Source organism: Salvelinus alpinus, chromosome 13 (genome assembly GCF_045679555.1).
Source record: "Salvelinus alpinus chromosome 13, SLU_Salpinus.1, whole genome shotgun sequence".
NCBI lineage: Eukaryota > Metazoa > Chordata > Actinopteri > Salmoniformes > Salmonidae > Salvelinus > Salvelinus alpinus.
In genome coordinates this window covers 2,863,214-2,890,402 of record NC_092098.1, presented here as the reverse complement: position 1 = coordinate 2,890,402, position 27,189 = coordinate 2,863,214, and the positions used below count along the sequence as shown (strand labels likewise).

At 41.3% G+C, this 27,189-nt stretch overlaps 1 protein-coding gene across 1 annotated transcript in view; it reads left to right on the top strand.

The window, feature by feature from the left end:
* Nucleotides 1-17,009, top strand: part of slc13a2 (solute carrier family 13 member 2) — a 57,209-nt gene extending 40,200 nt beyond the window's left edge. The window contains exons 7-12 of the mRNA XM_071337449.1: nucleotides 11,983-12,192; nucleotides 12,352-12,467; nucleotides 14,198-14,316; nucleotides 14,427-14,588; nucleotides 14,784-14,921; nucleotides 15,211-17,009. Of these exons, the coding sequence (XP_071193550.1) occupies nucleotides 11,983-12,192; nucleotides 12,352-12,467; nucleotides 14,198-14,316; nucleotides 14,427-14,588; nucleotides 14,784-14,921; nucleotides 15,211-15,345 (880 nt within the window). The 3' untranslated portion in view covers nucleotides 15,346-17,009. The remainder of the gene's footprint in view (nucleotides 1-11,982; nucleotides 12,193-12,351; nucleotides 12,468-14,197; nucleotides 14,317-14,426; nucleotides 14,589-14,783; nucleotides 14,922-15,210) is intronic.
* Nucleotides 17,010-27,189: the final 10,180 nt, after the last annotated feature.

Below are 27,189 nucleotides of genomic sequence, written 5' to 3'. Positions count from 1 at the left end.
CCCCAACAGTGCATGTGTGCTGGAGGCGAGCAAAAGCTCGGGAGAGAGGGGTACCTGTACCAGACTTGGGGAGACATGCCAGGGCAGACGTTGAACAGATCGCCAGGTGGAATCCAAGCAGCAGTGCAGCAGGCAATGGGAGTAGGTGTCACACCTACTTGGGAGAAGCTTTTATTTCTGGAGGCAGATTTCTTGTAGAAAATGCAACTGAATGGTCTTTGAACCACAGAAGGGGGCTTCAGAGGACGCTTCAAGGACTCTTGACACTTGTTGAGCCCAAAGGCCTTCACACCTTAGTGCTAATTGAATTTGTATCTGGTCTGTCCTTACAAGCCTCAGCATTCAGTCCACATTAAGTAAAATATATCATTGTAATGTGCTCTATTTTTCACTCAGTTCCAGGTTGGAATGGTGTCCCCAGGTCTCTGCTGTTTGTTTGCTAGAGCACCCTCCATATAGCTTGGGGGGAACAAACCTTGGAAACAGTAATCTCTCCAGTTAATTTTGGTCAAAATTAGGTTGTAGGTTTGGAGTTTTAATCTGGAGTGGAGGCCATGCTGTGGAGGGTATCATCCTGCATATGTACCTGCCGAATAATTCCAGTTCATCTAACTCCAAATCTATCATTTTGTAAAAAAACATGTCAGAGCTCACATTAAGCTGTGTCTCTCTCTCTCTGAGGGGGGCGTGTCTCTCTTTATGGATATTGCTTCCCTGATATGATTGTTCCAGGGTGAATATCTACAGGACTTGTAGCAAGTATCCACTTTTTACGATGTCTGTTATGTCTTTTCATCTTGTGTCAGATGTTGACCTTGAGTTTGTTCCCAGCTGAAAGCTTTCATCCAATGGGGTTACAGGATCTGTACTATTTTATTTACTGCAGCAGGATTAGGCTGTAGGACACACACTAGTCAGTGATTAGCCAACATTTTATTACTTTGTATACATCAATGCACAAAGTATTCACACCCCTTGAATTTTTCCATATTTAGTTAAGTCACAATATGGGATTCAAATGGATATAATTGTAATTTTTTTGTCAACAATCTTCACAAAATGTTCTGTAATGTCAAAGTGCTAGAAAAATTCTAACATTTAAAAAAGCTTTATGGATAATAAAACCATAATATCTTGATTAGATGTAGTATTCAACCCCCTGAGTCACCTTTGGCAGCGAATACAGCGAATTTTACAAATTCTTCAAGCTCTGTCAAGTTGGTTGTTGATCATTGCTAGACAGCAATTGTCAAGTTTTGCCATAGATCTTCAAGCCAATTTAAGTCAAAACGGTAACTAGACCACTCAGGAACATTCAATGTCAAATCAAATCAAATGTAGTTATAAAGACCTTTTTACATCAGCAGATGTCACAAAGCGCTTATACAGAAACACAGCCTAAAACCCCAAACAGCAAGCAATGCAGATGTAGAAGCATGGTGGCTAGGAAAAACTCCCTAGAAAAGGAAGGAACCTAGGAAGAAACCTAGAGAGGAACCAGGCTCTGAGGGGTGGCCAGTGTTGGTAATCTGCTCTGAGATGCAGTGCCTTAGACCGCTGCGCCACTCGATAAGATCTCAACCAGGCAAGAACTTGTCCTTGTAAACCAATTAGGGTTTCGAATCTCTCCAAAAGAATGTGGTGATCAATGGTATCAAAAGCTGCACTAAGGTCTAGGATCAAGAGGACAGATGCAGAGCCTCGGTCAGACGCCATTAAAGGGTAATTTACCACCTTCACGAGTGCAGTCTCTGTAGTATGATGGGGTCTAAAACCAGCCTGGAGTGTTTCATATACATTATTTGTCCTCAGGAAGGCAGTGAGTAGCTGCACAACAACTTTTTCAAAAAATGTTGACAGGAAAGGAAGATTCAATATAGGCCGATATAAACTCAGCAAAAAAGAAACGTCCTCTCACTGTCAACTGCGTTTATTTTCAGCAAACTTAACATGTGTATATATTGTGTAATATTTGTATGAGCATAACAAGATTCAACAACTGAAACATAAACTGAACAAGTTCCACAGACATGTGACTAACATAAATGGAATAATGTGTCTCTGAACAAAGGGGGGGTCAAAATCAAAAGTAACAGTCAGTATTTGGTGTGGCCACCAGCTGCATTAAGTACTACAGTGCATCTCCTCCTCATGGACTGCACCCGATAAGCCAGTTCTTACTGTGAGATATTACCCCACTCTTCCACCAAGGCTCATGCAAGTTCCAGGACATTTCTGGGGGGAATGGCCCTAGCCCTCACCCTCCGATTCAACAGGTCCCAGACGTGCTCAATGGGATTGAGATCCGGGCTCTTCGCTGGCCATGGCAGAACACTGACATTCCTGTCTTGCAGAAAATCACGCACAGAACGAGCTGTATGGCTGGTGGCATGCTGGAGGGTCATGCCAGGATGAGCCTGCAGGAAGGGTAGCACATGAGGGAGGAGGATGTCTTCCCTGTAACGCATAGCGGTGAGATTGCCTGCAATGACAACAAGCTCAGTCCGATGATGCTGTGACACACCGCCCCAGACCATGACGGATCCTCCACCTCAAAATCGCTCCCACTCCAGAGTACAAGCCTCGGTGTAACGCTCATTCCTTTGACGATAAACACAAATTCGACCATCACCTCTGGTGAGACAAAACCGCGAAAAAGTGAAGAGCACTTTTTGCAAGTCCTGTCTGGTCCAGCGACGGTGGATTTGTGCCCATAGGCGACGTTGTTGCCGTTGGTGTCTGGTGAGGACCTGCCTTACAACAGGCCTACAAGCCCTCAGTCCATCCTCTCTTAGCCTATTGCTGACAGTCTGAGCACTGATGGAGGGATTGTGCATTCCTGGTGTAACTCGGGTAGTTGTTGTTGCCATCTTGTTCCTGTCCCACAGGGGTGATGTTCGAATGTACCGATCCTGTGCAGGTGTTGTTACACGTGGTCTGCCACTGCGAGGACGATCAGCTGTCCGTCCTGTCTCCCTGTAGTGCTGTCTTAGGCGTCTCACAGTACGGACATTGCAATTTATTACCCTGGCCACATCTGTAGTCCTCATGCTTCCTTGCAGCATGCCTAAGGCATGTTCACGCAGATGAGCAGGGACCCTGGGCATCTTTCTTTTGGTGTTTTTCAGAGACAGTAGAAAGGCCTCTTTAGTGTCCTAAGTTTTCATAACTGTGACCTTAATTGCCTACTGTCTGTAAGCTGTTAGTGTCTTAACGACCATTCCACAGGTGCTTGTTCATTAATTGTTTATGTTTCATTGAACAAGCATGGGAAACAGTGTTTAAACCCTTTAGAATGAAGATCTGTGAAGTTATTTTGATTTTTACGAATTGTCTTTGGAAGACAGGGTCCTGAAAAAGGGACGTTTCTTTTTTTTGCTGAGTTCATATATCTTTTTTGGGGGGTTGAGGTTTGACTTTTTCAGGAGACGCTTTATTGCTGACTCTTTTAGTGAGTTTGGTACACATCTGGAGGATAGGGAACTGCTTATTATGTTCAACATAAGATGCCAAGCACAGGAAGTAGCTCTTTCAGTAGTTTTAGTTAGAATAGGGTCCAGTAGACAGCTGGAAGGTTTAGAGTTCATTACTATTTTTGTGAATGTGTCGAGATACAGGATTAAAAAACTTGAGTGTCTCCATTGATCCTAGCTCCTGGCAGTTCTGTGCACTCAGGACAAGCGAGTTTTGGAGAAAAACGCAGATTTAAATAGGAGTCCGTAATTTGCTTTCTAATGATCATAATCTTTTAATCTAAGAAGTTCATGAATTCATCATTGCTGAAGTGAAGGCCATCCTCACTTGAGGATTGCTGCTTTTTAGCTAGCTTTGCAACAGTATCAACAATATGTTTTGGATTGTTTTTATTCTCTTTACTCAGGTTGGATAAGTAGACTGATCGAGCAGCAGTGAGGGCTCTTCAATCTTGCACTTTACTGTCTTTCCAAGCTAGTCGGAAGACTTCCAGTTTAGTGGAGCGTCATTTCCGTTCCAATTTTCTGGAAGCTTGCCTTAAGGGTCGGGTATTTTCTGTATTTCAGGGAGCTCATTTCTTATGAAAAATGTTTTTTGAAGTGTGACTGCATCTAGGGTATTATGCAAGCCTAAATGTTGATCTAAATGTAGGTGGTTAACTGATTGTTGTACTCCGGTATCCTTGGGTAGGTGGAGGGAGTCTTTGGGTTGTCCGAGAATCTTTTGCGCAGATTTTAATAACTTTTTGTTAGGGTTTTAGCAGATTATTTGTTGTGATTTCAATTGTAACAAAATGGAGGTCCAATAGTCCAGGATTATCAGGAAAAACATTTAGATCCACAAATTGTATTCCACGAGACAAACCTAGATCCAGGGTATGACTGTGGCAATGCATAGGTCCTTAGACATGCTGGACAAATCCCACTGAGTCGATGATGGCCCCGAAAGCCTTTTGGAGTGGGTCTGTGGACTTTACCATGGAAATATTGAAGTCACAAAAAAATGAGAATTATTATCTGTCATGACTACGAGGTCCAATAGGAATTCAGGGAACTATAAAAAGTGATTGCTTTTTTTTCTTCTAAGTAGGCTGCTTAGATTTCATGACTAGAAGCTCAAAAGACGAAAACGCAGTAAATTTGGTTTCGAAAATTGAAATGTCATAAATGTTATCAACACTTCCACCTCTGTGGGATGCCCGGGGGGTTTGTTCACTAGTGTAACCAGGAGAGGCCTCATTTTAACACAGTATATTCATCAGTCTTGAACCATGTTTCAGTCAGGCCAATCATATCAGGGTTATGATCAGTGATTAGTTAACTGACTGACTGCCTTGGAAGTGACTAGCTCTATTTTGAGTTGTGAGATATCACAATCTCTTACAATAATGACAGGAACGGAGGAGGTCTTTATTGCAGTGAGATTGCTAAGGCGAAGACCACCATGTTTAGTGTTTTTAGTTAAAATCAATTGAATGGATTCCTTCCTCTCTGGCAACTGAGTTAGGAAAGCCGCTTGTATCTTTGTAGTGACCGGGTGTATTGAGACAGCATCCAAAGTGTAATTAATAACTGCACCATGCGCAAAGCGATATTCAATGTCTGCTTTTTTTCTTTTACCAATCTACCAATTGGTGCCCTTCTTTGAGAACCATTGGAAAACCTCCCTATTCTTTGTGGTTGAATCTGTGCTTGAAATTCACTGCTCGAATGTGGGACCTTATAGATAATTATATGTATGGGGTACAGAGCTGGGGTAGTTATTTAAAAATCATGTTAAACACTATTATTAAAACACAGAGTCCATGCAAGTTATTAAGCACTTCTTTAATCCTAAATTTATGCAGGTTGGCCATTACAAACCGGTTGAATACTTATTGACTCAAGACAGCTTTTCATTCTTTATGAATTTGTTAAACATTTCTAAAAACACAATTCCACTGACATTATGGGGTATTTTGTGTATAAATCGGTGACACACAATCTCCATTTAAACTATTTTAAATTCAGGCCGTAAGACAACAAAATGTGGAAAAAGTAAAGGGGTGAAAGCTTTCTGAAGGCACTGTACTATATCCATCCATCTCCCTCGTATCAATAGATCATGCACACTAACCGTCACTCACAATACCTACCCCCAACAGACACCAGTCAGTCACCCACACTAGATTTTGGTTTAGATAAACAAATGTAGTTTGCTAGCTACAGTGGCAACTTTAGCATGTAAATCTAGGTGGGGCTAACAACATTTTCTGTTGGGGGTGGGGGGGGGGGGGGGTGTATGCCAGCAAAGCCACAACAACACTAAGCAATACATTAATTGCACTCTAACGGTGACAAACTGCCCACAAACTGTTAGTGGCTACATAAAGCTGTCCCAAAAGCAGAGCTTTCCTTTCAGCACCATGGAGTGAATCCTTACCACTGCTACACCTGACTATCAGTGGAGCCTTGTATGGCAGCGGAATAGTTCTTCTGGCTCCTTGTGGATTTGTGTAAGTCGATAAGAACCGCATTGTCCTTCAATAATAACGAACGCCATACACAAACATTATGAACATTTTATGTTCAGTAAATTCATAATGTGTGTTCTTATATCATTAACATTATACCATTCAATTCAGATAGATATTAGTTCATATAAATTCAGCAAGATGTTAATTTTACACTTCTTTAAGTCACCACACACAGAGCGAGAGGGGGGGGGGGCTCGGTTAGCCTACCATTTGAAGTATTTTTTTTATCCCTATGTGGTCTAAAAAGGAAGGAAATACAAATCATGAAGATACATTTTATAGACAATATACAGACGCAAAGACAGCGCATTGTGCAAACAAAACAACCCTCGCAATATCAACTGAATTACATGGGTCTATTACTGAACTGTTTGTTGAAACAAATATTTGAACGGGAAGAGACTGTTGAGATGTACAAACTATGGCATAAGCGAATGATTAGCAGACAAGAGGCAATCCGTAATTTCGATTAAGACATTAATGACCAAGCCAAGATGGACTTAGTCAATATAACTATTTGTTCAGCACTTTTGAAATGTACAGAGACAGAATTCAGAACATGGGCCAATTTTACAGTGTACAGTGTGCTCCATGTACACCAAGTCAGAAACATAGGATAAATAAAGGGGGCATATAAGCAGACAAAGAAAGCTCTTACAATGTTTGATGATGACATTTCTCTAAAACAGGCTATAGGCTACATGTGCACCACCAAGTGCTGAGGGGGAAAGGGACAAAATTATTAGGGTGAAGCACATGGGCTACCAACAGCTTACTACACAACATGCACGTAGTATTACTTTCTTATCTACAGTATACATATCTCCCTAGCATATTACATAATTGATGCAGCAGCATACAATACATTTTTGGACTCACCGTTGTTGTGCTGTGCCCACTTGAACAGGAAGGCATCGCGGCGGTCCTTTGTCATCAAACTTTGTCATAAAAGTCTGACATTCTTTGGATGTATGATGCTTTCAAGACAACTGGGAACTCGAATCATGACAAGGTCGAATCATGACTTCAGTGATCTTCAGGTCGGAGCTCTAGAAAAAGGCTGCGTTCTCGACTTGGAATTCCGAATTGGATGACCATTCAATATGTATTTTCCCCAGTCGGAGCAAATTTTTTTCCAGAGTTACCAGTTGTCTTGAACTTACTGAAGTCTAAGAAAAAAGGGCCTTTTAGATAGATGCTTAATATCCTTAAACCCAGACTTGGACCACACACCCTCTCCACCAAATAGCATGCAGGGGAAGCAAAATAGTGAGTGCTTTGCAACTCTTGCAGTTAGCCACTGATTCCTTACAAACCACGCATTGTTGAATTTGTAATTTTCGGTCCAATGGCCGATGAGCACCAATACCTTTAATCTATAATTTCTCTTCATACGATAAGGATTAGAAAGGATTTGCCAGTAGATTGTCGAGGTGATTCATGATGATGACTGCTTGTCTAGTTAAGATTTTGAAAGTATAATGTTGACATGATCAGTCCAATCAAAGCTCCAGTACATAAAACATGATTTGAAGTCATTTTATCTGTGGCCAATGACCTTGAGCAATCTTGGATGAGCACTTCTATTGTAAATCTATGGCAGCACCCAAGGGGGCTTCAACGTCCTAGCTCTCCCTGTAGATTACGCGGTGACGTAGTGTCCCCATGAATGACAGAACACTGAGCCTATCACGGCGCAACTAGAGAAGATTACCAACACCTACGCTCTGTATTTTCCACTGGCTGCCCCTCCACCATAGAAAGCACTGGTCTAGGCTGAAACATATGCATTTTGGAGCTGCCTTACTCAAGAATGCAAGAACAAGACCATGTGGCTTTAATCACTCAATAAATTTGTTTTTACATTGTTTGCAAATTGATATGTGACACGAATTAATGCCAAAATAACAGGCTTAAAAAAAGTTTAAGCTAAACAAGTGGGGCTCAAAACTGGTGGACCTCTGCCGTGAATGACGGTTCGCCACCGGCTAGCTAGTTAACCTGTTTGGGATAGGGGGCAGCATTTTCACATTCGGATGAAAAGCGTTCCCAGAGCAAACTTTCTGCTACTCAGGCCCAGAAGCGAATATATGCATATTATTAGTAGAGTTGGATAGAAAATACTCTGAAAACACCCAGTTTCTAAAACTGTTTGAATGATGTCTGTGAGTATAACAGAACTCATATGGCAGGCGAAAACCTGAGAAAAATCCAACCAGGAAGTGGGAAATCTGAGGTTTGTAGCTTTTTAACTCTTGGCCTATCGAATACACAGTGTCTATGGTGTCATATTGCACTTCCACTATATGTCAACAGTCTTTAGAACCTTGTTTGAGGCTTCTACTGTGAAGGAGGAGAGAATGAGAGCTGTTTCAACCAGATGTCTGGCAGATTGCCATGAGCTGGTCACGTGCATGGCCGTGAGAGCGACCTGCATTCCATTGCATTTCTAAAGACAAAATAATTCTCCGGTTGAAACATTATTGAAGATTTATGTTAAAACATCCTAAAGATTGATTCTATACATCGTTTGACATGTTTCTACGAACTGTTTTAAAACTTTTTGGACTTTTCGTCTCGCCTGGACTTGCCCGCGCCTCGTGAGTTTGGATTGTGAAATAAACGCGCTAACAAAAAGGAGGTATTTGGACATAAATGGACTTTATCAAACAAAACAAACATTTATTGTGGAACTGGGATTCCATTCTGATGAAGATCATCAAAGGAAAGTTCATATTTTTAAAATGCTATTTCTGACTTCTGTTGATTCCACAACATGGCGGGTACCTGTATGCCTTGTTTTTGTGTCTGAGCGCCGTACTCAGATTATTGCATGGTGTGCTTTTTCCATAAAGTTTTTGAAATCTGACACAGCGGTTGCATTAAGGAGAAGTATATATTTAATTCTGTGCATAACAGTTGTATCTTTAATCAACGTTTATGATGAGTATTTCTGTAAATTGATGTGGCTCTCTGAAAATTCGCTGTATGTTTGAGGCACAACATTACTGACCATAACGCGCCAATATAAACTGAGATTTTTGGATATAAATATGAAGTTTATCGAACAAAACATAAATGTATTGTGTAACATGAAGTCCTATGAGTGCCATCTGATGAAGATCATCAAAGGTTAGTGATTCATTTTATCTCTATTTCTGCTTTTTGTGACTCCTCTCTTTGGCTGGAAAATGGCTGTATCTGTTTTTGTGACTAAGCTCTGACCTAACATAATCATATGGTGTGCTTTCGCTGTAAAGCCTTTTTGAAATCAGACACGATGGGCAGATTAACAAGTTAAGATTTAATTTGGTGTATTTTACTTGTGAATGTAAGAAAGTTCAATATTTAAAAAAAAATTATTGAAGATTTATGTTAAAACATCCTAAAGATTGATTCTATACATCGTTTGACATGTTTCTACGAACTGTTTTAAAACTTTTTGGACTTTTCGTCTCGCCTGGACTTGCCCGCGCCTCGTGAGTTTGGATTGTGAAATAAACGCGCTAACAAAAAGGAGGTATTTGGACATAAATGGACTTTATCAAACAAAACAAACATTTATTGTGGAACTGGGATTCCATTCTGATGAAGATCATCAAAGGAAAGTTCATATTTTTTAAATGCTATTTCTGACTTCTGTTGATTCCACAACATGGCGGGTACCTGTATGCCTTGTTTTTGTGTCTGAGCGCCGTACTCAGATTATTGCATGGTGTGCTTTTTCCATAAAGTTTTTGAAATCTGACACAGCGGTTGCATTAAGGAGAAGTATATATTTAATTCTGTGCATAACAGTTGTATCTTTAATCAACGTTTATGATGAGTATTTCTGTAAATTGATGTGGCTCTCTGAAAATTCGCTGTATGTTTGAGGCACAACATTACTGACCATAACGCGCCAATATAAACTGAGATTTTTGGATATAAATATGAAGTTTATCGAACAAAACATAAATGTATTGTGTAACATGAAGTCCTATGAGTGCCATCTGATGAAGATCATCAAAGGTTTGTGATTAATTTTATCTCTATTTCTGCTTTTTGTGACTCCTCTCTTTGGCTGGAAAATGGCTGTATCTGTTTTTGTGACTAAGCTCTGACCTAACATAATCATATGGTGTGCTTTCGCTGTAAAGCCTTTTTGAAATCAGACACGATGGGCAGATTAACAAGTTAAGATTTAATTTGGTGTATTTTACTTGTGAATGTAAGAAAGTTCAATATTTAAAAATATTTTTTTTTGAATTTCGCGCTCTGCCTTTTCAGCGGATGTTGTCAAGGGATTCCCCTAGCTGTAAGACAAAGTTAGCTACGTTACCGCTGCTTGACTTATTTTCTGCTGCGCTGATGTTGGCTGATCAGATGGCTTCCTCTTTGAAGTGAAGGTGAAAATCGTTGGAATAGCTTCACATTTCAATGTTCTACGACCTGGCAACCCCATCAGTTACATCATAGGGAGCGTTCTCTATTGCCGCCAGCCAGTGCTTAATTTGTAAATCGGGAGGTGTTGGAACAAAACGTGAGCGTGAGAGGGGGGGGGTGACCTGGGGACCGGAACACATGAGATTTTTTTTTAACCTTTATAATAAAACATTGCATGCATATCATCACATGTGCGTAGTGGTATAGAGCAGTAGATCAGAGGCATTTACAGAAGTTGCACACATGGGATTTTTTTGTTGCCTTTTACTACAGTAATTTATGCAATTCTATGTCATTTTACATGATTGGAGACTTAGGCATAATCTTTTTTAATGTCACGTTCAAAACTGGGAACTCAGAACTGGGAAATCGGGAAAAAACGAGCTCCGACTGGGAAAATATGTTTGAATGGTCATCCAACTCGGAATTCCAGGTGGGGAACCCTGGCCTCTTTCTAAAGCCCCAAATTTCCGACCTGAAGATCTCTGACGTCATGATTAGACCTCGTTTTTTACCCACAGAGTTCCCAGTTATCTTGAAAGCACCATATTACCTCACAAATTATCAAAAAGTCAGGCTACTGACAAACTGATTATCTGAGATCAATGAAAACGACGTTGTCTTGAATCCATCAATAGCCTAGGTGTGTGGAGACACATATTGTATGCTACAATATGAGGAGTAAATTATAGTCCTAAAAATGGAGGACAATTAACAGAGGCAACTCGAATGAACTTTCACCGCGTTTATTCACATTTTTGACAACTATTTTTCATGCCATGAGAGGTACCGAGCCGGCCAAAATGGGTTCCGGAACGAAACAATACAAAACGGAGAAGTGCCGGATTCTGTTCCGGCAGGCTTCAGCTTAAATTAAGCACTGCCGCCAGCCACTATCGGCTCAGAGGAATATTTCCGGCAGGTAACCAATGAAATGTTACCCCAGCAGCCTGCACTTGCTTGTAGTTTGCACATCCAGGTATTGAGCACCACAACGTGACTAAACTTTACAGTTGTTGTTAACACAAAAATAAAAAGTTATTCGCAATCTCAAAAGGTCAAATAGGGGGTGCTTATATTTGTCCTGTAAGTGTAAGGTGTGTAAACACAAGTGTGTGGTGTGAAATGGAAATGTGTTTTTTGCATATCCCGACTCCCCTGAGACACTCTTATGTTCTATGAACGAGTGGTTGGTCCCGTGAGTAACATTAGCTATCTGTTGACACCAATTCTCAACTGGATCAACTTCGACAGGTGCGGTACTACATCCTGAAATCGCTATGAATTCCACATATTATGGTTTGCTTACAACCAGGAAATGTAGATGGCCCTTCTCTTCCGGTGAGATGCAGAAATACTGATATTTGTGTGTAGTGAGGCAATTCTCTACTTTTTAAAAATAACAAATTAATGGACATATACATCGAAAGAGCAGCGGTGAAATATCACTTTAAGAGAAGCCGCAGAACATGCTACATTACTTCTAACTAATAGCTCCTAATTCAATTACGTTTGATATTAATTGGTTCTTTGAGGTCTCACTCCTTGTCCGTGTGTGTCGTTGACAGCATGAAGAAGTCATTTGGCTGCGGGAAGAAGAACGAGGGAGACAAGGAGGCGTTCGCAGTGATGAAGGAGGAGTACAGGAAGCTGGGGAGCGTGACCTTCGCCGAGGGGGCTGTGCTGACCATCTTTGTCCTGTTGGTGGTGATGTGGTTCACCAGAGAACCAGGCTTCATGCCAGGCTGGGCCACTGTACTGTTTAACATGGATGGAGCGTGAGTAGCACACACATACAGATACATTCATCCACACAGGCTGGCGCAGGCAGGCACGCAGTGAGGTGCATGCACGCACACACAAGCACACACCAATAAAATGTGAATGTCTGTTCTTCTAACTGAATTCTAAACTCTTTCTCTGTGTGTGTCCTTCAGGTTTGTGACAGACGGGACTGTTGCCATCTTCATGTCCTCGCTCTTCTTCATTATCCCCTCAAGGCCGTTCTGCCGTGGGAGTGCTGAGGAAGAGGAGGGAGAGGCTGGGGAGGAAGGTGAGGGGGGGTTCAATGAAAGAGACAATAACAAATACAGTTGAAGTCGGAAGATTACATACACTTAGTCATTTAAACTTGTTTTTCAACCACACAAATTTCTTGTTAACAAACTATAGTTTTGGCAAGTCGGTTAGGACATCTACTTTGTGCATGACACAAGTAATTTTTCCAACAATTGTTTACAGACAGATTATTTCACTTATAATTCACTGTATAACAATTCCAGTGGGTCAGATGTTTACATACACTAAGTTGACTGCAGTTAAACAGCTTGGAAAATTCCTTCTGATAGGCTAATTGACATCATTTGAGTCAATTGGAGGTGTACCTGTGGATGTATTTCAAGGCCTACCTTCAAACTCAGTGCCTCTTTGCTTGACATCATGGGAAATTATGAGCCAAGACCTAAAAAAAAAAAAAAACTGTAGACCTCCACAAGTCTGGTTCATCCTTTGGAGATATTTCCAAACGCCTGAAGGTACCACTTTCATCTGCACAAACAATAGTACGCAAGTATCAACACCATGGGACCACGCAGCCATCATACCGCTCAGGAAGGTGACGCGATCTGTCTCCTGGAGATGAACGTACTTTGGTGCGAAAAGTGCAAATCAATCCCAGAACAACAGCAAAGGACCTTGTGAAGATGCTGGAGGAAACAGGTACAAAAGTATCTATATCCACAGTAAAACGAGTCCTATGTCGACATAACCTGAAAGGCCGCTCAGCAAGGAAGAAGCCACTGCTCCAATACCGCCATAAAAAAAGCCAGACTACGGTTTGCAACTGCACATGGGGACAAAGATCGTACTTTTTGGAGAAATGTCTTCTGGTCTGATGAAACAAAAATAGAATTGTTTGGCCATAATGACCATTGTTATGTTTGGAGGAAGAAGGGGGAGGCTTGCAAGCCGAAGAACACCATCCCAACCGTGAAGCACGGGGTGGCAGCATCATGTTGTGGGGGTGCTTTGCTGCAGGAGGGACAGATGGCATCATGATGGAGGAAAATAATGGGGATATATTGAAGCAACATCTCAAGACATCAGTCAGGAAGTTAAAGCTTGGTCACAAATGGGTCTTCCAAATGGACAATGACCTCAAGCACACTTCCAAAGTTGTGGCAAAATGGCTTAAGAACAACAAAGTCAAGGTATTGGAGTGGCCATCACAAAGCCCTGACCTCAATCCCATAGAAAATTTGTGGGCAGAACTGAAAATGCTTGTGCAAGCAAGGAGGCCTACAAACCTGACTCAGTTACACCAGCTCTGTCAGGAGGAATGGACCAAAATTCACCCAACTTATTGTGGGAAGTTTGTGGAAGGCAACCCGAAACGTTTGACCCAAGTTAAACAATTTAAAGGCAATGCTACCAAATACTAATTGAGTGTATGTAAACTTCTGACCCACTGGGAATGTGATCAAAGAAATAAAAGCTTAAATAAATCACTCTACACTATTATTCTGACATTTCACGTTCTTAAAAAAAAGTAAGACATGGAATTTTTACTAGGATTAAATGTCAGGAATTGTGAAAAATTTTGTTTAAATGTATTTGGCTAAGGTGTATGTAAACTTCCGACTTCAACTGTATCTTTGTCTGCAGATTCTGTTCAGTTAAGAAGACTCAATGAGACAAAGTTCAGTTTCACTCTCTAATGAAGAGATATGCCTTGAATGTGCATTGTTAATGTTCATTTCACTTATTCCTTCTCTTACTCCCCAGGTAAGAAGAAGCAAAAGGCCCCAGCTGCTCTGTTGAACTGGCAAGTGGTCCACGAACGCATGCCCTGGAATATCATCCTATTGCTTGGAGGAGGTTTTGCTTTGGCCAGCGGTAGCGAGGTGTGTGTGCAGGCCTCTAGTTCATAATGCCCTGTATCTTGTCGCTCTCACCTCCACCCACCCCCTCTCACTCACCCCCCTCATCTCGCCCACCCCATCTGTTTCTCTAGGCATCTGGTCTGTCTCAATGGCTGGGTGAGAGTCTAGCTCCTCTACAGTCCATTCCTCCCTTCGGTATCTCTCTGCTACTCTGTCTGTTGGTGGGGACCTTCACTGAGTGCTCCAGCAACACAGCTACTACCACACTGTTCCTGCCCATACTGGCCTCTATGGTAACCACACACACAAACAGACACATGCACACTTACAGATGCACTCATGCACGAACGAACGCACACACCCAATAACGCACGTACGCATGCACGCACATTTGCATACCAACACACACACTCCCTCTGTCTGTCTCTCTCATACACATGTCCAAGTGTGTTGACTGACTGGGTTTGTTCCTTTGTACTTCCCACCAGGCCACAGCTATTGGGCTGCATCCTCTGTACGTGATGCTGCCCTGCACCATCTGTGCCTCGTTGGCTTTCATGTTGCCTGTGGCAACACCTCCCAATGCCATCGTCTTCTCCTATGGAAATCTCAAAGTCATGGACATGGTGAGACCCAACACATGCACACACACAGGTGCATAAGTGCACACACACGAATGGATAGACACAGACACACAACCACAGTAGTGGTCTTGTGTTGCTCAGATGGTAGCATAGTGTTGCAACACCAAAATAGTAGGTTCAATTCCCACTGGGGTCACATACACTGAAATGTATGCACAGACTACTGCAAATCACGTTGGATTAAAGTGTCAGCTAAAATTAGGCATATATTATGTTATTACACATTCAGATACAACAGTGTTTACTGAATACCTGAATTTGTGTTGTCCAGGTGAAGGCAGGCTTCATGCTGAACATGATCGGGATCCTGACCATCAACCTGGGCATCAACACCTGGGGAGACGCAATGTTCCAGCTCAGCACCTTCCCTGACTGGGCCAACATCACACATGGGATCAAGCCCTGAGAGGGGGGGGAGAGAGAGGCGGGAGGAAGGAGGAGGATGGAGGGAGGATTTTGATATGAGCACCAAAGAGCGCAAGGGAGGGAGAGAGAGAGGCAGGCAGGCAGACAGTACCAGTCAAAAGTTTGGACACACCTACTCATTCAAAGGTTTTTCTTTATTTTGACTATTTTCTGCATTGTAGAATCATAGTGAAGACATCAAAACTATGAAAAAACACATATGGAATCATGTAGTAACCAAAAAAGTGTTAAACAAATAAAAATAGGTGTGGGTGTGTCCAAACTTTTGACTGGTACTGTAAATGTAGACTGACAGGCAAACAGAAAGTCAGACATAGAAAGAGAGAGATAAAGTGAATGGGAAAGGGAGATTAAGCGCACACACATAATGCTGAATGTGACAATGAACAAGTACACCAGCTACAGTATCTTCTCCTTAATTTAGGACAGTTTAGAAATAAGATACCATATACGATATGGTTGCAGCTCTACCTTGCCCTCTGATAGGCTAAGTCTGCTGTTAAAAGTGCCTAGGTGGTCAGGGCAAGGGGCTAGGGAACTAGGGTCCAACAGTCGTTCCTGGACTGGGCCATACATTACAATACAGTACCATTGCCCCCTAGTGTTCATTACATGTAATTGTAAATCTGGTGAAGCGGAATAGGGGTGAATGGTGCTTCAACAACGGCAGTGCAGTCCTTTGAATTGAGTCAGTCCCAGTTCCAGACAAGGATATCCTTAAAACGAGACTACTTCTTGAATGCAAGCATTGTGCATGTGAATGTATATATATATATTGAAATATAGCATATAAGTAGGAATGGGGACCGAGTGGCGCAGTGGTTCAATCCCGGGCTTTGTCACAACCGGCTGTGATCGGGAGTCCCATATGGAGGCGCACAATTGGCCCAGCTTCGTCTGGGTTAGGGGAGGGTTTGGCCGGGGTAGGCTGTCATTGTAAATAATAATTTGTTCTTAACTGACTTACCTAACTGTAAAAAATTAATTGTTGTTTCAATGTGTTATTTCCAGTGATCTAGTTCCGTGGCCTTTTTCAAGCTCAGAGTACTTCACATTTCACGTTATGCTAGCTTTTATTACATTCATTTTGACTAACAATAGTCTTAATTTGATGTTTGTTAATTGTTCATTTAATATTGTTATTTGAATCAACTTAAACCTTTGTTATGTTAACAATAAATGTGGAATTCTAATAACTAAAGCTACATTATTGTTGACAAATAAGACAGTTAAGTACACTGCTTCATTTCAGTGTACCTTACTATTTATTCTAATTCGAATCAACTTAAACGTTTATTACATCAACAACAAATGTTGAGTTATCATAGCAACGTAAAGCGACATTTATGTTGACAAATTAAAAACATTTAAGTCCACATCATGTCAGTATAACCAACCATTTTTTGTTGAGTTACTTTCACATTTTGTTCAGTCAATTTCAAATAAGTTACTGTAACTAGTAATAGTTAGCATAACTGCATTTAAAGTTGACATAACAAAATGGTCTATGCAAGGATAATGTGACATGTTAAGTGCCCTGACCTTGAAAAAGGCCACGCAATTAGATGACTGGAAATAACAAGTTGAAACAACATTAAAGTGTGAGTTATCTGATTTAATGTCACATTAAAAATGTCAAGCCTACGTCATATTGAGTTATTGTAACATAGTTCTCAACCTGTTTGGCTGGTGCTGCTACACTGTGGCTACGAGCAAGTCAAGCAGGCCACACATAAATAAATAACTATACTATTAATGACATAACAGACAAGCTTGCCACCGGCTGCACTGTTCTAACTCAACAAAATGACTGACTAATACAAATTGTAAACTTAATATAACCCAGTATGTACAGTTGAACAAAGTTCAGATTTAGTAAAGCTTATCTCCATTTTAAAATGACTTTATATTTACAATGATTGTTTTACTGTCAAGAGTACATTGATTGATCAACAACTTACATAGAATTAATTGATTTCAATCTAGCTTGTAATGACAAAATAGTCCTTTCATGTATTTCAGAACATGTATTAAACTATGTATTAACAAACAAATACATTTGCAACAATGTATTGTTCCCTAGAATGTATTTTTTATTGTCAGTAAAAAAAAATCGGACAATGCATATTTTTAGATGCATGTCTTTGGGTGCATTTAAACGGGCAGCCAAATTCTGCCCGCACTAATTGGTCTTTTAACCAATATCAGCTAATATTTTTTTTCTTCTAAATATAAAAAGTTTTGTCTAACTTTTTTTATTCCACTGTCCAATAAACCCATACACATTTGTAAATGGCATCATTGAAACATGTTTTTATGGCACGGTAAATACAAATTCAAACACTGAGCAAAGACAACCTTCAGAATGGTTTCAAAGACAAGTGGGTGTTGAGTGTGAAAAAAAATTCTAACATACTGTAATCGTTTTCAGAATGCACTGTAGTTAATGGGAAGAGACGACAGCAAATCAATGGTCTCTAACAAAAAGACGGTTGTAATTTGTAGACTGAAGGTCACACGTACAAATAAGGTAACTTAAGTCTCCCCAAAACTGAGATTTGTAAGATTTAGGCAAATAACAGCATCGTTGTTCTCGGGAATTAACTCAACTACTGCGAGCAAAACAAAAACACATCAATTAGTTGTCTTAACAAAGAAGATGGTTCTTCAGCCCATGCACTTTTGCTGTACAGTTTTCTGTACCACTTCAAGAATATTTTCTGAACTACCTCAAAAGTGTACCTCAAACATTTTGGGTAATCCATGTTCAGACAATAAAGTCCAATCAAAGTGGCAAAGGCATTTTGGACATTGTGAAGCTCATGTATGATCACCTACTCTTCTATCACAAGGGCAACGTCCACATTGTCAGCTGGCATTGGGTCATCTGCTGCAGCTCCATCCAAAACGACAAGTATATTTTCACTCCGTGGGTGACTTCCTCATAATCAGTTGTCTTCTGAAAAACAGAACAAAAATAGGCAAAGATTAAAGGCATTGCCCGACAAAACATCCTCCAATACAATTTTTCTGTGAAAATGTCTGCAAACGTACTGTTGCATATTGATGCAGGCAAGTGGGGTGGCAGGTAGCCTAGTGGTCAAGAGCGTTGCGCCAGTAAACAAGCATGGTCCTTAAGCACGTCAGTCAACCATGATTGCTCCCAGGTCTAGATAGTATGTGTTCTTAATTGACGTAAAACAAGTGTTATTTTCCTATTTGCTAAAAAGTATTGATTGTCCGCTATAGCGCCGCAAAGGCTCATGGTCATCCAACACTGAAAATGAGGAGGAAAACCACGTAAAGCCTCATCTATCATTCAGTGCTGTTTTGGCAATCAGCTCTTTCTACAACATTCATTATATTAAAGGTGCACTGTGTAGAATTCCACCTCTACTACTTTCTTTTTAAATGACCAGCTCACAAAAGCTGCAAAAACGATATCTCTAGAAATTTTTTAAATAGGACGATTCCTTACAATAAGCAATTAGTTTGTTACACAAAAGCACAGCCTAAAATGCAATACTGATTGCAATTCCTGTTCAAATGGCAAAATCAGCACTGCATGGTGTAGGGATTAATTGTCCTATCAACATCGTTTTTTATACTTTTTATATAACAATAAATATTGTTTTTACAGCTTTTGTATAGAATTTGGAATTCCTCACAGTACCACTTTAACCCTGTTAATTGTCTAACAATAGGGAATTTGACATATCACTAAGGGCACTGCAGTATTGTGTGCTGCCATACACCAGGAATGTGTGATACATTAAAATATGCAAAAACTTGCGCATACTTACATTTCACAACTGTCGACAACAGCTATCGATAGTAGTTTGCATAGTAGTTAGGTATTATCGCCCAAATCTAGTATTGTGTTTAATGTATGGTCCTGATTTTTGCTTTGCAGTCCAAGATGAAGTTGTCCAAGATAAAGACTTAGTTTCTTCTGGACAAAAAGCATGCTATATCACTATTCTCAACTGAATGTCTAGCAAAGGAGTAAAAGTAAAACAACTAAAACATTGCTAAAAGAGATGCCCTTATATAATGTAGTTGGTTCACATTTGATTTGGCCTGTGTGCTACAATCACTTCAGATGGTGACAGACGTTCAACTTGACTCCATTGAACGTTACAGTGCATCATGATTCATAGGAAATTTCACTCCTGGGAGAAAGCTTAAGGTTATGTTGTAGGGTTGTATACCTCACGTCTTCAAAAAATTGGTAGGGTCTTCTCGCAAGAAGTATGGCAAGCCTCAGAGCACAGCCTCTCTCTTCCTTTGATTGGAACTCTAACAACAAAAGCATAATTGACTGTTTCACGACATTGTTAATGTGGTGGTCTCACCCCGAATATTGATGTGTATTTAAAAAAGTAGCAATTATCAATACACCAAAACGTAGGTAATAACTGTACAAAACACTTTCATGTCAATATAATGGAACCTACGTCTTTGTCAAGACCGTCCATAAGGTGTTTTAGCTCCATCCCTCTGTCTTGTTTTGCACGCTTTGTACAAAATAATTAAAATGCAGTACTACAGTATATTTCTTAACGTAGCTTTTTATTAGCTAGCTATAACTTGCATGTTCACGTATCTCCAACCATGATCAACTGACCATCACCTAACCATCTGGGTGGTCTTAACCAATCATAGCACAGTATGATACGGAGGTAAAATGCATCCAATTATAATTCAGTATGTTTACACATATGAATATTACACCCTCCACCACTCTTGGCCCAGTAGAATTCAAGGAGCTTGGTAAGATGACTGTGCAGGCCTTCATAAAATGTCTTCTTGAGGTCCACAGGCACCAGTCTCATGAACTCCAGAGCAACCTGTTTGAAGAGCATAACATACCAGGACATTAATTTTAGGGACAAGATGTCTTAAGGGGGTGACTAATCTGCCAGTGGACCAAAACAATATGCCAGGGCACAAAGGCCATCAAGCAAAATAGCCAATTACATTGCTAAAAAACTCAAACACTTGTTAAAAAAAACTATAAATCTTATTCGGGATCGTTGTCCCTTCCACGGGATGATTGAGCTAACGTAGGCTAATGCGATTAGCATGAGGTTGTAAGTAACAAGAACCTTTCCCAGGCATAGACATATCTGATATTGGCAGAAAGCTTAAATTCTTGTTAATCTAACAGCACTGTCCAATTTACAGTAGCTATTACAGTGAAAGAATACCATGCTATTGTTTGATATCTGATGTTTGACTAGCAAGTCACCGAATACAACCACAATAGTAAAATAAACTGATAACAGCGCATTACCACCCAATCTAATAGTAATTGTAACTATAAGCATAGCTACAGTAGCAACAGTTGGCTTTTGTAGCTAACTACTGTTATGCAGGTTATCAAACAAATGACAAGTTAGTTAGTTAGTCAGCAAGTTGGCGCAGTGTGTGCTGCTAGCTAGAGCGGTACTATTTAACAGCGTGATAACAGCAAGCTTAGCTACAATTATACTACAGTACACATAGCAGAATTGCACAAGTGATCTGATTTCAACTGATATAGTAAAATACTATTTGCCAAACATCTGATTTTCTTTCTTAATTTAACCAAATTACCATTTTAACATGGTGTGTGTGCGGTGCTAACCAGCTAGCTAGCATGTAACATAGTGGCTAATGCCCTTGCTATTCTTGTGCTGAAAAGTTATCATTATTCTTATAAAGGGAACTTGTTAACTTACCCAATAAATACACTGCTCAAAAAAATAAAGGGAACACTTAAACAACACAATGTAACTCCAAGTCAATCACACTTCTGTGAAATCAAACTGTCCACTTAGGAAGCAACACTGATTGACAATAAATTTCACATGCTGTTGTGCAAATGGAATAGACAAAAGGTGGAAATTATAGGCAATTAGCCAGACACCCCCAATAAAGGAGTGATTCTGCAGGTGGTGACCACAGACCACTTCTCAGTTCCTATGCTTCCTGGCTGATGTTTTGGTCACTTTTGAATGCTGGCGGTGCTCTCACTCTAGTGGTAGCATGAGACGGAGTCTACAACCCACACAAGTGGCTCAGGTAGTGCAGCTCATCCAGGATGGCACATCAATGCGAGCTGTGGCAAGAAGGTTTGTTGTGTCTGTCAGCGTAGTGTCCAGAGCATGGAGGCGCTACCAGGAGACAGGCCAGTACATCAGGAGACGTGGAGGAGGCCGTAGGAGGGCAACAACCCAGCAGCAGGACCGCTACCTCCGCCTTTGAGCAGGAGGAGCACTGCCAGAGCCCTGCAAAATGACCTCCAGCAGGCCACAAATGTGCATGTGTCTGCTCAAACGGTCAGAAACAGACTCCATGAGGGTGGTATGAGGGCCCGACGTCCACAGGTGGGGGTTGTGCTTACAGCCAAACACCGTGCAGGACGTTTGGCATTTGCCAGAGAACACCAAGATTAGCAAATTCGCCACTGGCGCCCTGTGCTCTTCACAGATGAGAGCAGGTTCACACTGAGCACATGAGCACATGTGACAGACGTGACAGAGTCTGGAGACGCCGTGGAGAACGTTCTGCTGCCTGCACCATCCTCCAGCATGACCGGTTTGGCGGTGGGTCCGTCATGGTGTGGGGTGGCATTTCTTTGTGGGGCCGCACAGCCCTCCATGTGCTCGCCAGAGGTAGCCTGACTGCCATTAGGTACCGAGATGAGATCCTCAGAGCCCTTGTGAGACCATATGCTGACACATGCACATTTGTGGCCTGCTGGAGGTCATTTTGCAGGGCTCTGGCAGTGCTCCTCCTGCTCAAAGGCGGAGGTAGCGGTCCTGCTGCTGGGTTGTTGCCCTCCTACGGCCTCCTCCACGTCTCCTGATGTACTGGCCTGTCTCCTGGTAGCGCCTCCATGCTCTGGACACTACGCTGACAGACACAGCAAACCTTCTTGCCACAGCTCGCATTGATGTGCCATCCTGGATGAGCTGCACTACCTGAGCCACTTGTGTGGGTTGTAGACTCCGTCTCATGCTACCACTAGAGTGAGAGCACCGCCAGCATTCAAAAGTGACCAAAACATCAGCCAGGAAGCATAGGAACTGAGAAGTGGTCTGTGGTCACCACCTGCAGAATCACTCCTTTATTGGGGGTGTCTGGCTAATTGCCTATAATTTCCACCTTTTGTCTATTCCATTTGCACAACAGCATGTGAAATGTATTGTCAATCAGTGTTGCTTCCTAAGTGGACAGTTTGATTTCACAGAAGTGTGATTGACTTGGAGTTACATTGTGTTGTTTAAGTGTTCCCTTTATTTTTTTGAGCAGTGTATTTATACCGTGTAGGTTACCAAGTAGGTAAATAACATGCTAGTGGTTGTATTGTTTTAAAGGAGATACTCACATTTTGCCAAGCTACTCACTTCTGCTTGGAAAGATGTTGAATGCAGTAGAGGAATAAATTACACCTATAAATTACCACTGAGGAATAAACACCTATAAATTACCACTGAATTCTAAAATAAATTGTGCTAGTATGACACTTTTGTTTAAGAATTAATTGATTACTAGAATTACAAGGAGAAAGTGCTAAACCAAATTAAGTTTGATCTATATCCCCTATCAATCAACGCTCTTATCCAGAGCGACTTACAGTTAGTCTTACAGGAATAAGCAATAGGCCTACTTGGTAAGCAAGCAGCTTGGCCTTAGTTACACATGTGTAGACCTTCATGAGGTAAAATCCTGTAACCCTCAGCTAACACAATATGAACCCATACAATTGGCACAGTTCATGCTATGTGGCTCCATATTCTTTAACATGTGCTGCAGTGGTGTCAGAAATGAGAAAAAGAGATATTGCATGTGACTTTTGCCCTCAGAGACAAAAATAGGAATTTATTGGCTGCAAGGAATATGGGGGAAGTCACTCCAGCAAAGTTACACCAATCAAATTCCATTTAAAACAAACCATCCACAAAATGACAATTGTTGGCACCCAATAGGGATTCTAACTTATGAAAAAATTAACAGTATTATGGCCTTCCATGGCTCCCTTCAACTGGGGTATAAAAATAAGGCATTTTTCATCAATCACTATGTGGAAAGGCAAAAACACTCACAAATTCAAAATAAAAAAATAGCTTCCACTATTTAACAATGGGTACACTATTAGGGCTATAATTAAGAAGTTCAAACCCAGGCTCAAACACACACCACAGGACATGTGCACCGGAGGCAGTTGCACAGACCACTGATTTGACTTCTTGGTTCTGACTTAACAGTTAAATAAGCACATAGGTCTTAGCCAATTTAACTTAATTTTGTAAGTTAAGTTAATGTACAGATTTGTAGTTAACCTGACTTGACATTTAAAGTCAAGACAACTTTTGTCTTCATTTAGTTAATTTGACTTATTGGATCTAATTTGAAAGTTGAGTGAACACATAGTTAATACCTGATTCAACTTGATTTTGTAAGTTAAGACAATGTAATGGCTTGTAGTTATTATAACTTGCCATTTTTCGTCAACACAACTAGGATCGTGTTTTAGTTTATTTGACGTATTATTTCTGATTTGAAAGTTGACTGAGCAAATTGTTCTTTGCTAACTGAACTAAAAAAAAATACAGCTTTTGTTGAGTTGAAGTCAACTTAACATTATTTGTCAAATCAACACATTTTTCACATTAGTTGACTTGAATAGATGAAACAAGTTATTTTAACTTAATCCCCCAAACGTCACAACAATTCAAAGTCCTTAACAAATAATTAGACTGATGACTGCACCAAATTCCCTTCAAATGGCACCAAATTCCCTATATAGTGCCTATGGGCCCTGGTCAAAAGTAGTGCACTATAAAGGGAATAGGGTGCCATTTGGGACTGTATGTCCAGGTAGAGGGTTCATGTTTGTTAAGCTCAAAATGTCTTCAGAAAATATTCATATACCATATAACTGACTTGGGTATGTTTGTGAAGGAACAGGGGAGGCTTTGGTGCACTTTTTGTTCATAGTGTGTGCACTCATGGAGGATAGTTAATGTTATGATACATTATCAAGAGGGAGGAGGAGAATGAAGAGAAGAAGCGGCAAGAAGAAGAGGGAAAAGGTGATGGAGGGGAAATGAGAGGAAGATGGGTCTATTTGGGTCAGGTAAGGAAAGAGGTAAGAGGGAGGAGGAGAAGGAGTATTACCTGTTTAGGGCTATTGAGGGCTGGTGCTGCCCAAGACTGTTGGAAAAGCATTCCAGGTGAATCTGATTGAGAGAATGCCAGGAGTGTGCAAAGCTGTCATCAAGTCAAAGGGTGGCGACTTCGAAGAATCTCAAATATAAAATATATTTTTGATTTGTTTAACACTTTTTTGGATATTACATGATTCCATATGTGTTATTTCATAGTTTTGATGTCTTCACTATTATTATACAATGTAGAAAATAGTAAAAATAAAGAAAAACCCTTGAATGAGTAGGAGACCCACTTATCCATACAGCCCAAATATTCCTTCTACATGACCCGTAACTGTAGGTAACTTTGACCCAGTCCTCGTTAGCGTGACTGTATAATTAATCACCATGACGGCACTAACAAGGCCAACTGACTCTGGGATGCATGGCCTTCTAATCACTGTCAACAGTGTTACCATGGAAACATAATTGTCTGTCTGCCCTCGATTTGCTCGCTCACTCTGGTCACCTCACCTCTCTACCCAAATTCCCCCCACCTGGAGATGTAATGGAGTATGATGATGATACCATTCACTACCACTGTTTTGATGACATCATCACCCTGACCCTCCAAAAGTTGTCCTGGCCTTTGACCAATGAGGGCTCGGTCTTATTCCACTGAGCCACTCAGGATAAGAACCAGGATGTGGCTGTAAATACACACAGTAAGGATTACATTAAACAGAGTTGTGAACTGACCGGCAGTTCACTGTGGTGACTGACAGCGTGTGGCTTTTAGTTGTGTAAGGATCTAATGAAACAGACATACACTGTCTGAAGACTACACACACTATAAATACTACAAAACTATGTGGATTCCCGCTTCACGACTGTCTTGGTGTGTTTGGAACATGATAGTTCGTTGATGTGGACACCAAGGAACTTGAAACTCTCGACCCGCTCCACGAGTACATCCCCGTCGATGTTAATGGGAGCCTGTTCGGCTGTCTTTTTCCTGTAGTCCACAATCAGCTCCTTTGTCCTGCTCACATTGAGGGAGAGGTTGTTGTCCTGGCACCACACTGCCAGGTCTCTGACCTCCTTCTTATAGGCTGTCTCATCGTTTTCGGTGATCACGACTGCGTGGCCAAAAATGACTCCAACACCATCATACTGTTGTGTCGTCAGCAATCTTAATGATGGTGTTGGAGTCATTTTTGGCCACGCAGTCGTGGCTGAACAGGGAGTACAGGAGGGGACTAAGTACACAACCCTGAGGGGCCCCAGTGGTGAGGATCAGCGTGGGAGACGGTGTTGGAGTCATTTTTGGCCACGCAGTCGTGGCTGAACAGGGAGTACAGGAGGGGACTAAGTACACAACCCTGAGGGACCCCAGTGTTGAGGATCAGCGTGGGAGACATGTTGTTGCCTACCCTTACCACCTGGGGGTGGCCCGTCAAGTCCAGGATCCTGTTGCAGAGGGAGGTGTTTAGTCCCAGGGTCCTTAGCTTAGTGATGAGCTTCGTGGGCACTATGGTGTTGAACGCTGAGCTGTAGTCAATTAACAGCACTCTCACATAGGTGTTTCTTTTGTCCAGGTGATGAAAGGGCAGTGTGGAGTGTGATTGAGATTGCGTCATCTGTTTTGTGTCTTTGTCTGTTCAGACCCTCTGGGATGAATACACTTGGTTTAAGCTTTCATAGTGTCCCTGTCGAGTTCTGACTCTGATATTTAAAGCGTAACAGTTGGCGCTGCTAGCAGGGTTCACCACGATTTACAGTCTTACTAAAGATTCTGAATCAGTGAACAGGAGCCGGGCACCAGAAACAAGGTAGGCAGAGTTCCTAAACCAGGTTATCACTCATTCTGAAATCTTGGGGAGATTAGAGTCATAGGCTGAACCAATTACAGGATACGGACCTAGAAATCCTGAGCTTATTCAGTAGTCCCATTGTATTACGACTGGTCGTAGCTTTGTGGTAGATGGTAAGTCCCGGAAGGTAAGCCCGAACAGGTTGGTACCTGTAGATGGTAAGTCCTAGGGGGTAAATCCTGAGTGGGTTGGTTCCTGCTAGTAGCATAAAGTATAGAGTAAGGCCTGGAAGGTAAGCCAGAGCAGGTTAGTACCTGCAAAGGGTAAGTCCTAGGGGGTAAGACCCGGACGGGGTTGGTTCCCTGCTAAACCTGTAACGAGAGGGTGAAAGTCTCAGACGCAGTGGCTGTGAGGCAGTATAGTGTGTGTGTGGATGGATGGATAAAGTGTCATGCTTGTGTACTTGGAAAAAAGGTTGCCTGTAAATTCTGAAGGAGAGCCACATTCAGGGTTAAAAGAAAAGCAATCAGACATTTGAACGCCGTTTGATTTGGGTGTATTAGCCGTAGCAATAAAGAGAGGTTGGTTTTATGCCCTGTTGGGGAAGGGAACCATGACTGATTATGTGGAAGTAGGAAGACAAGTGTGAATAATTTTGGTAATGTGTGTTATCAACAACAACGATATTTGAGGCGCAACACTGGAATAAGACATTAGCTCATCCATATTCTCCAGTAATGCATTTGCAGATGCTATGTATTGATTCTAATACAAGGTATTAAGTGCCGTGACCAATAAAAGGCACAAATATCTTAACTATTCTCCGGGGAAGTGGGTAGTGCTACCTTGGAAAATAGTTCATAAAAAGTT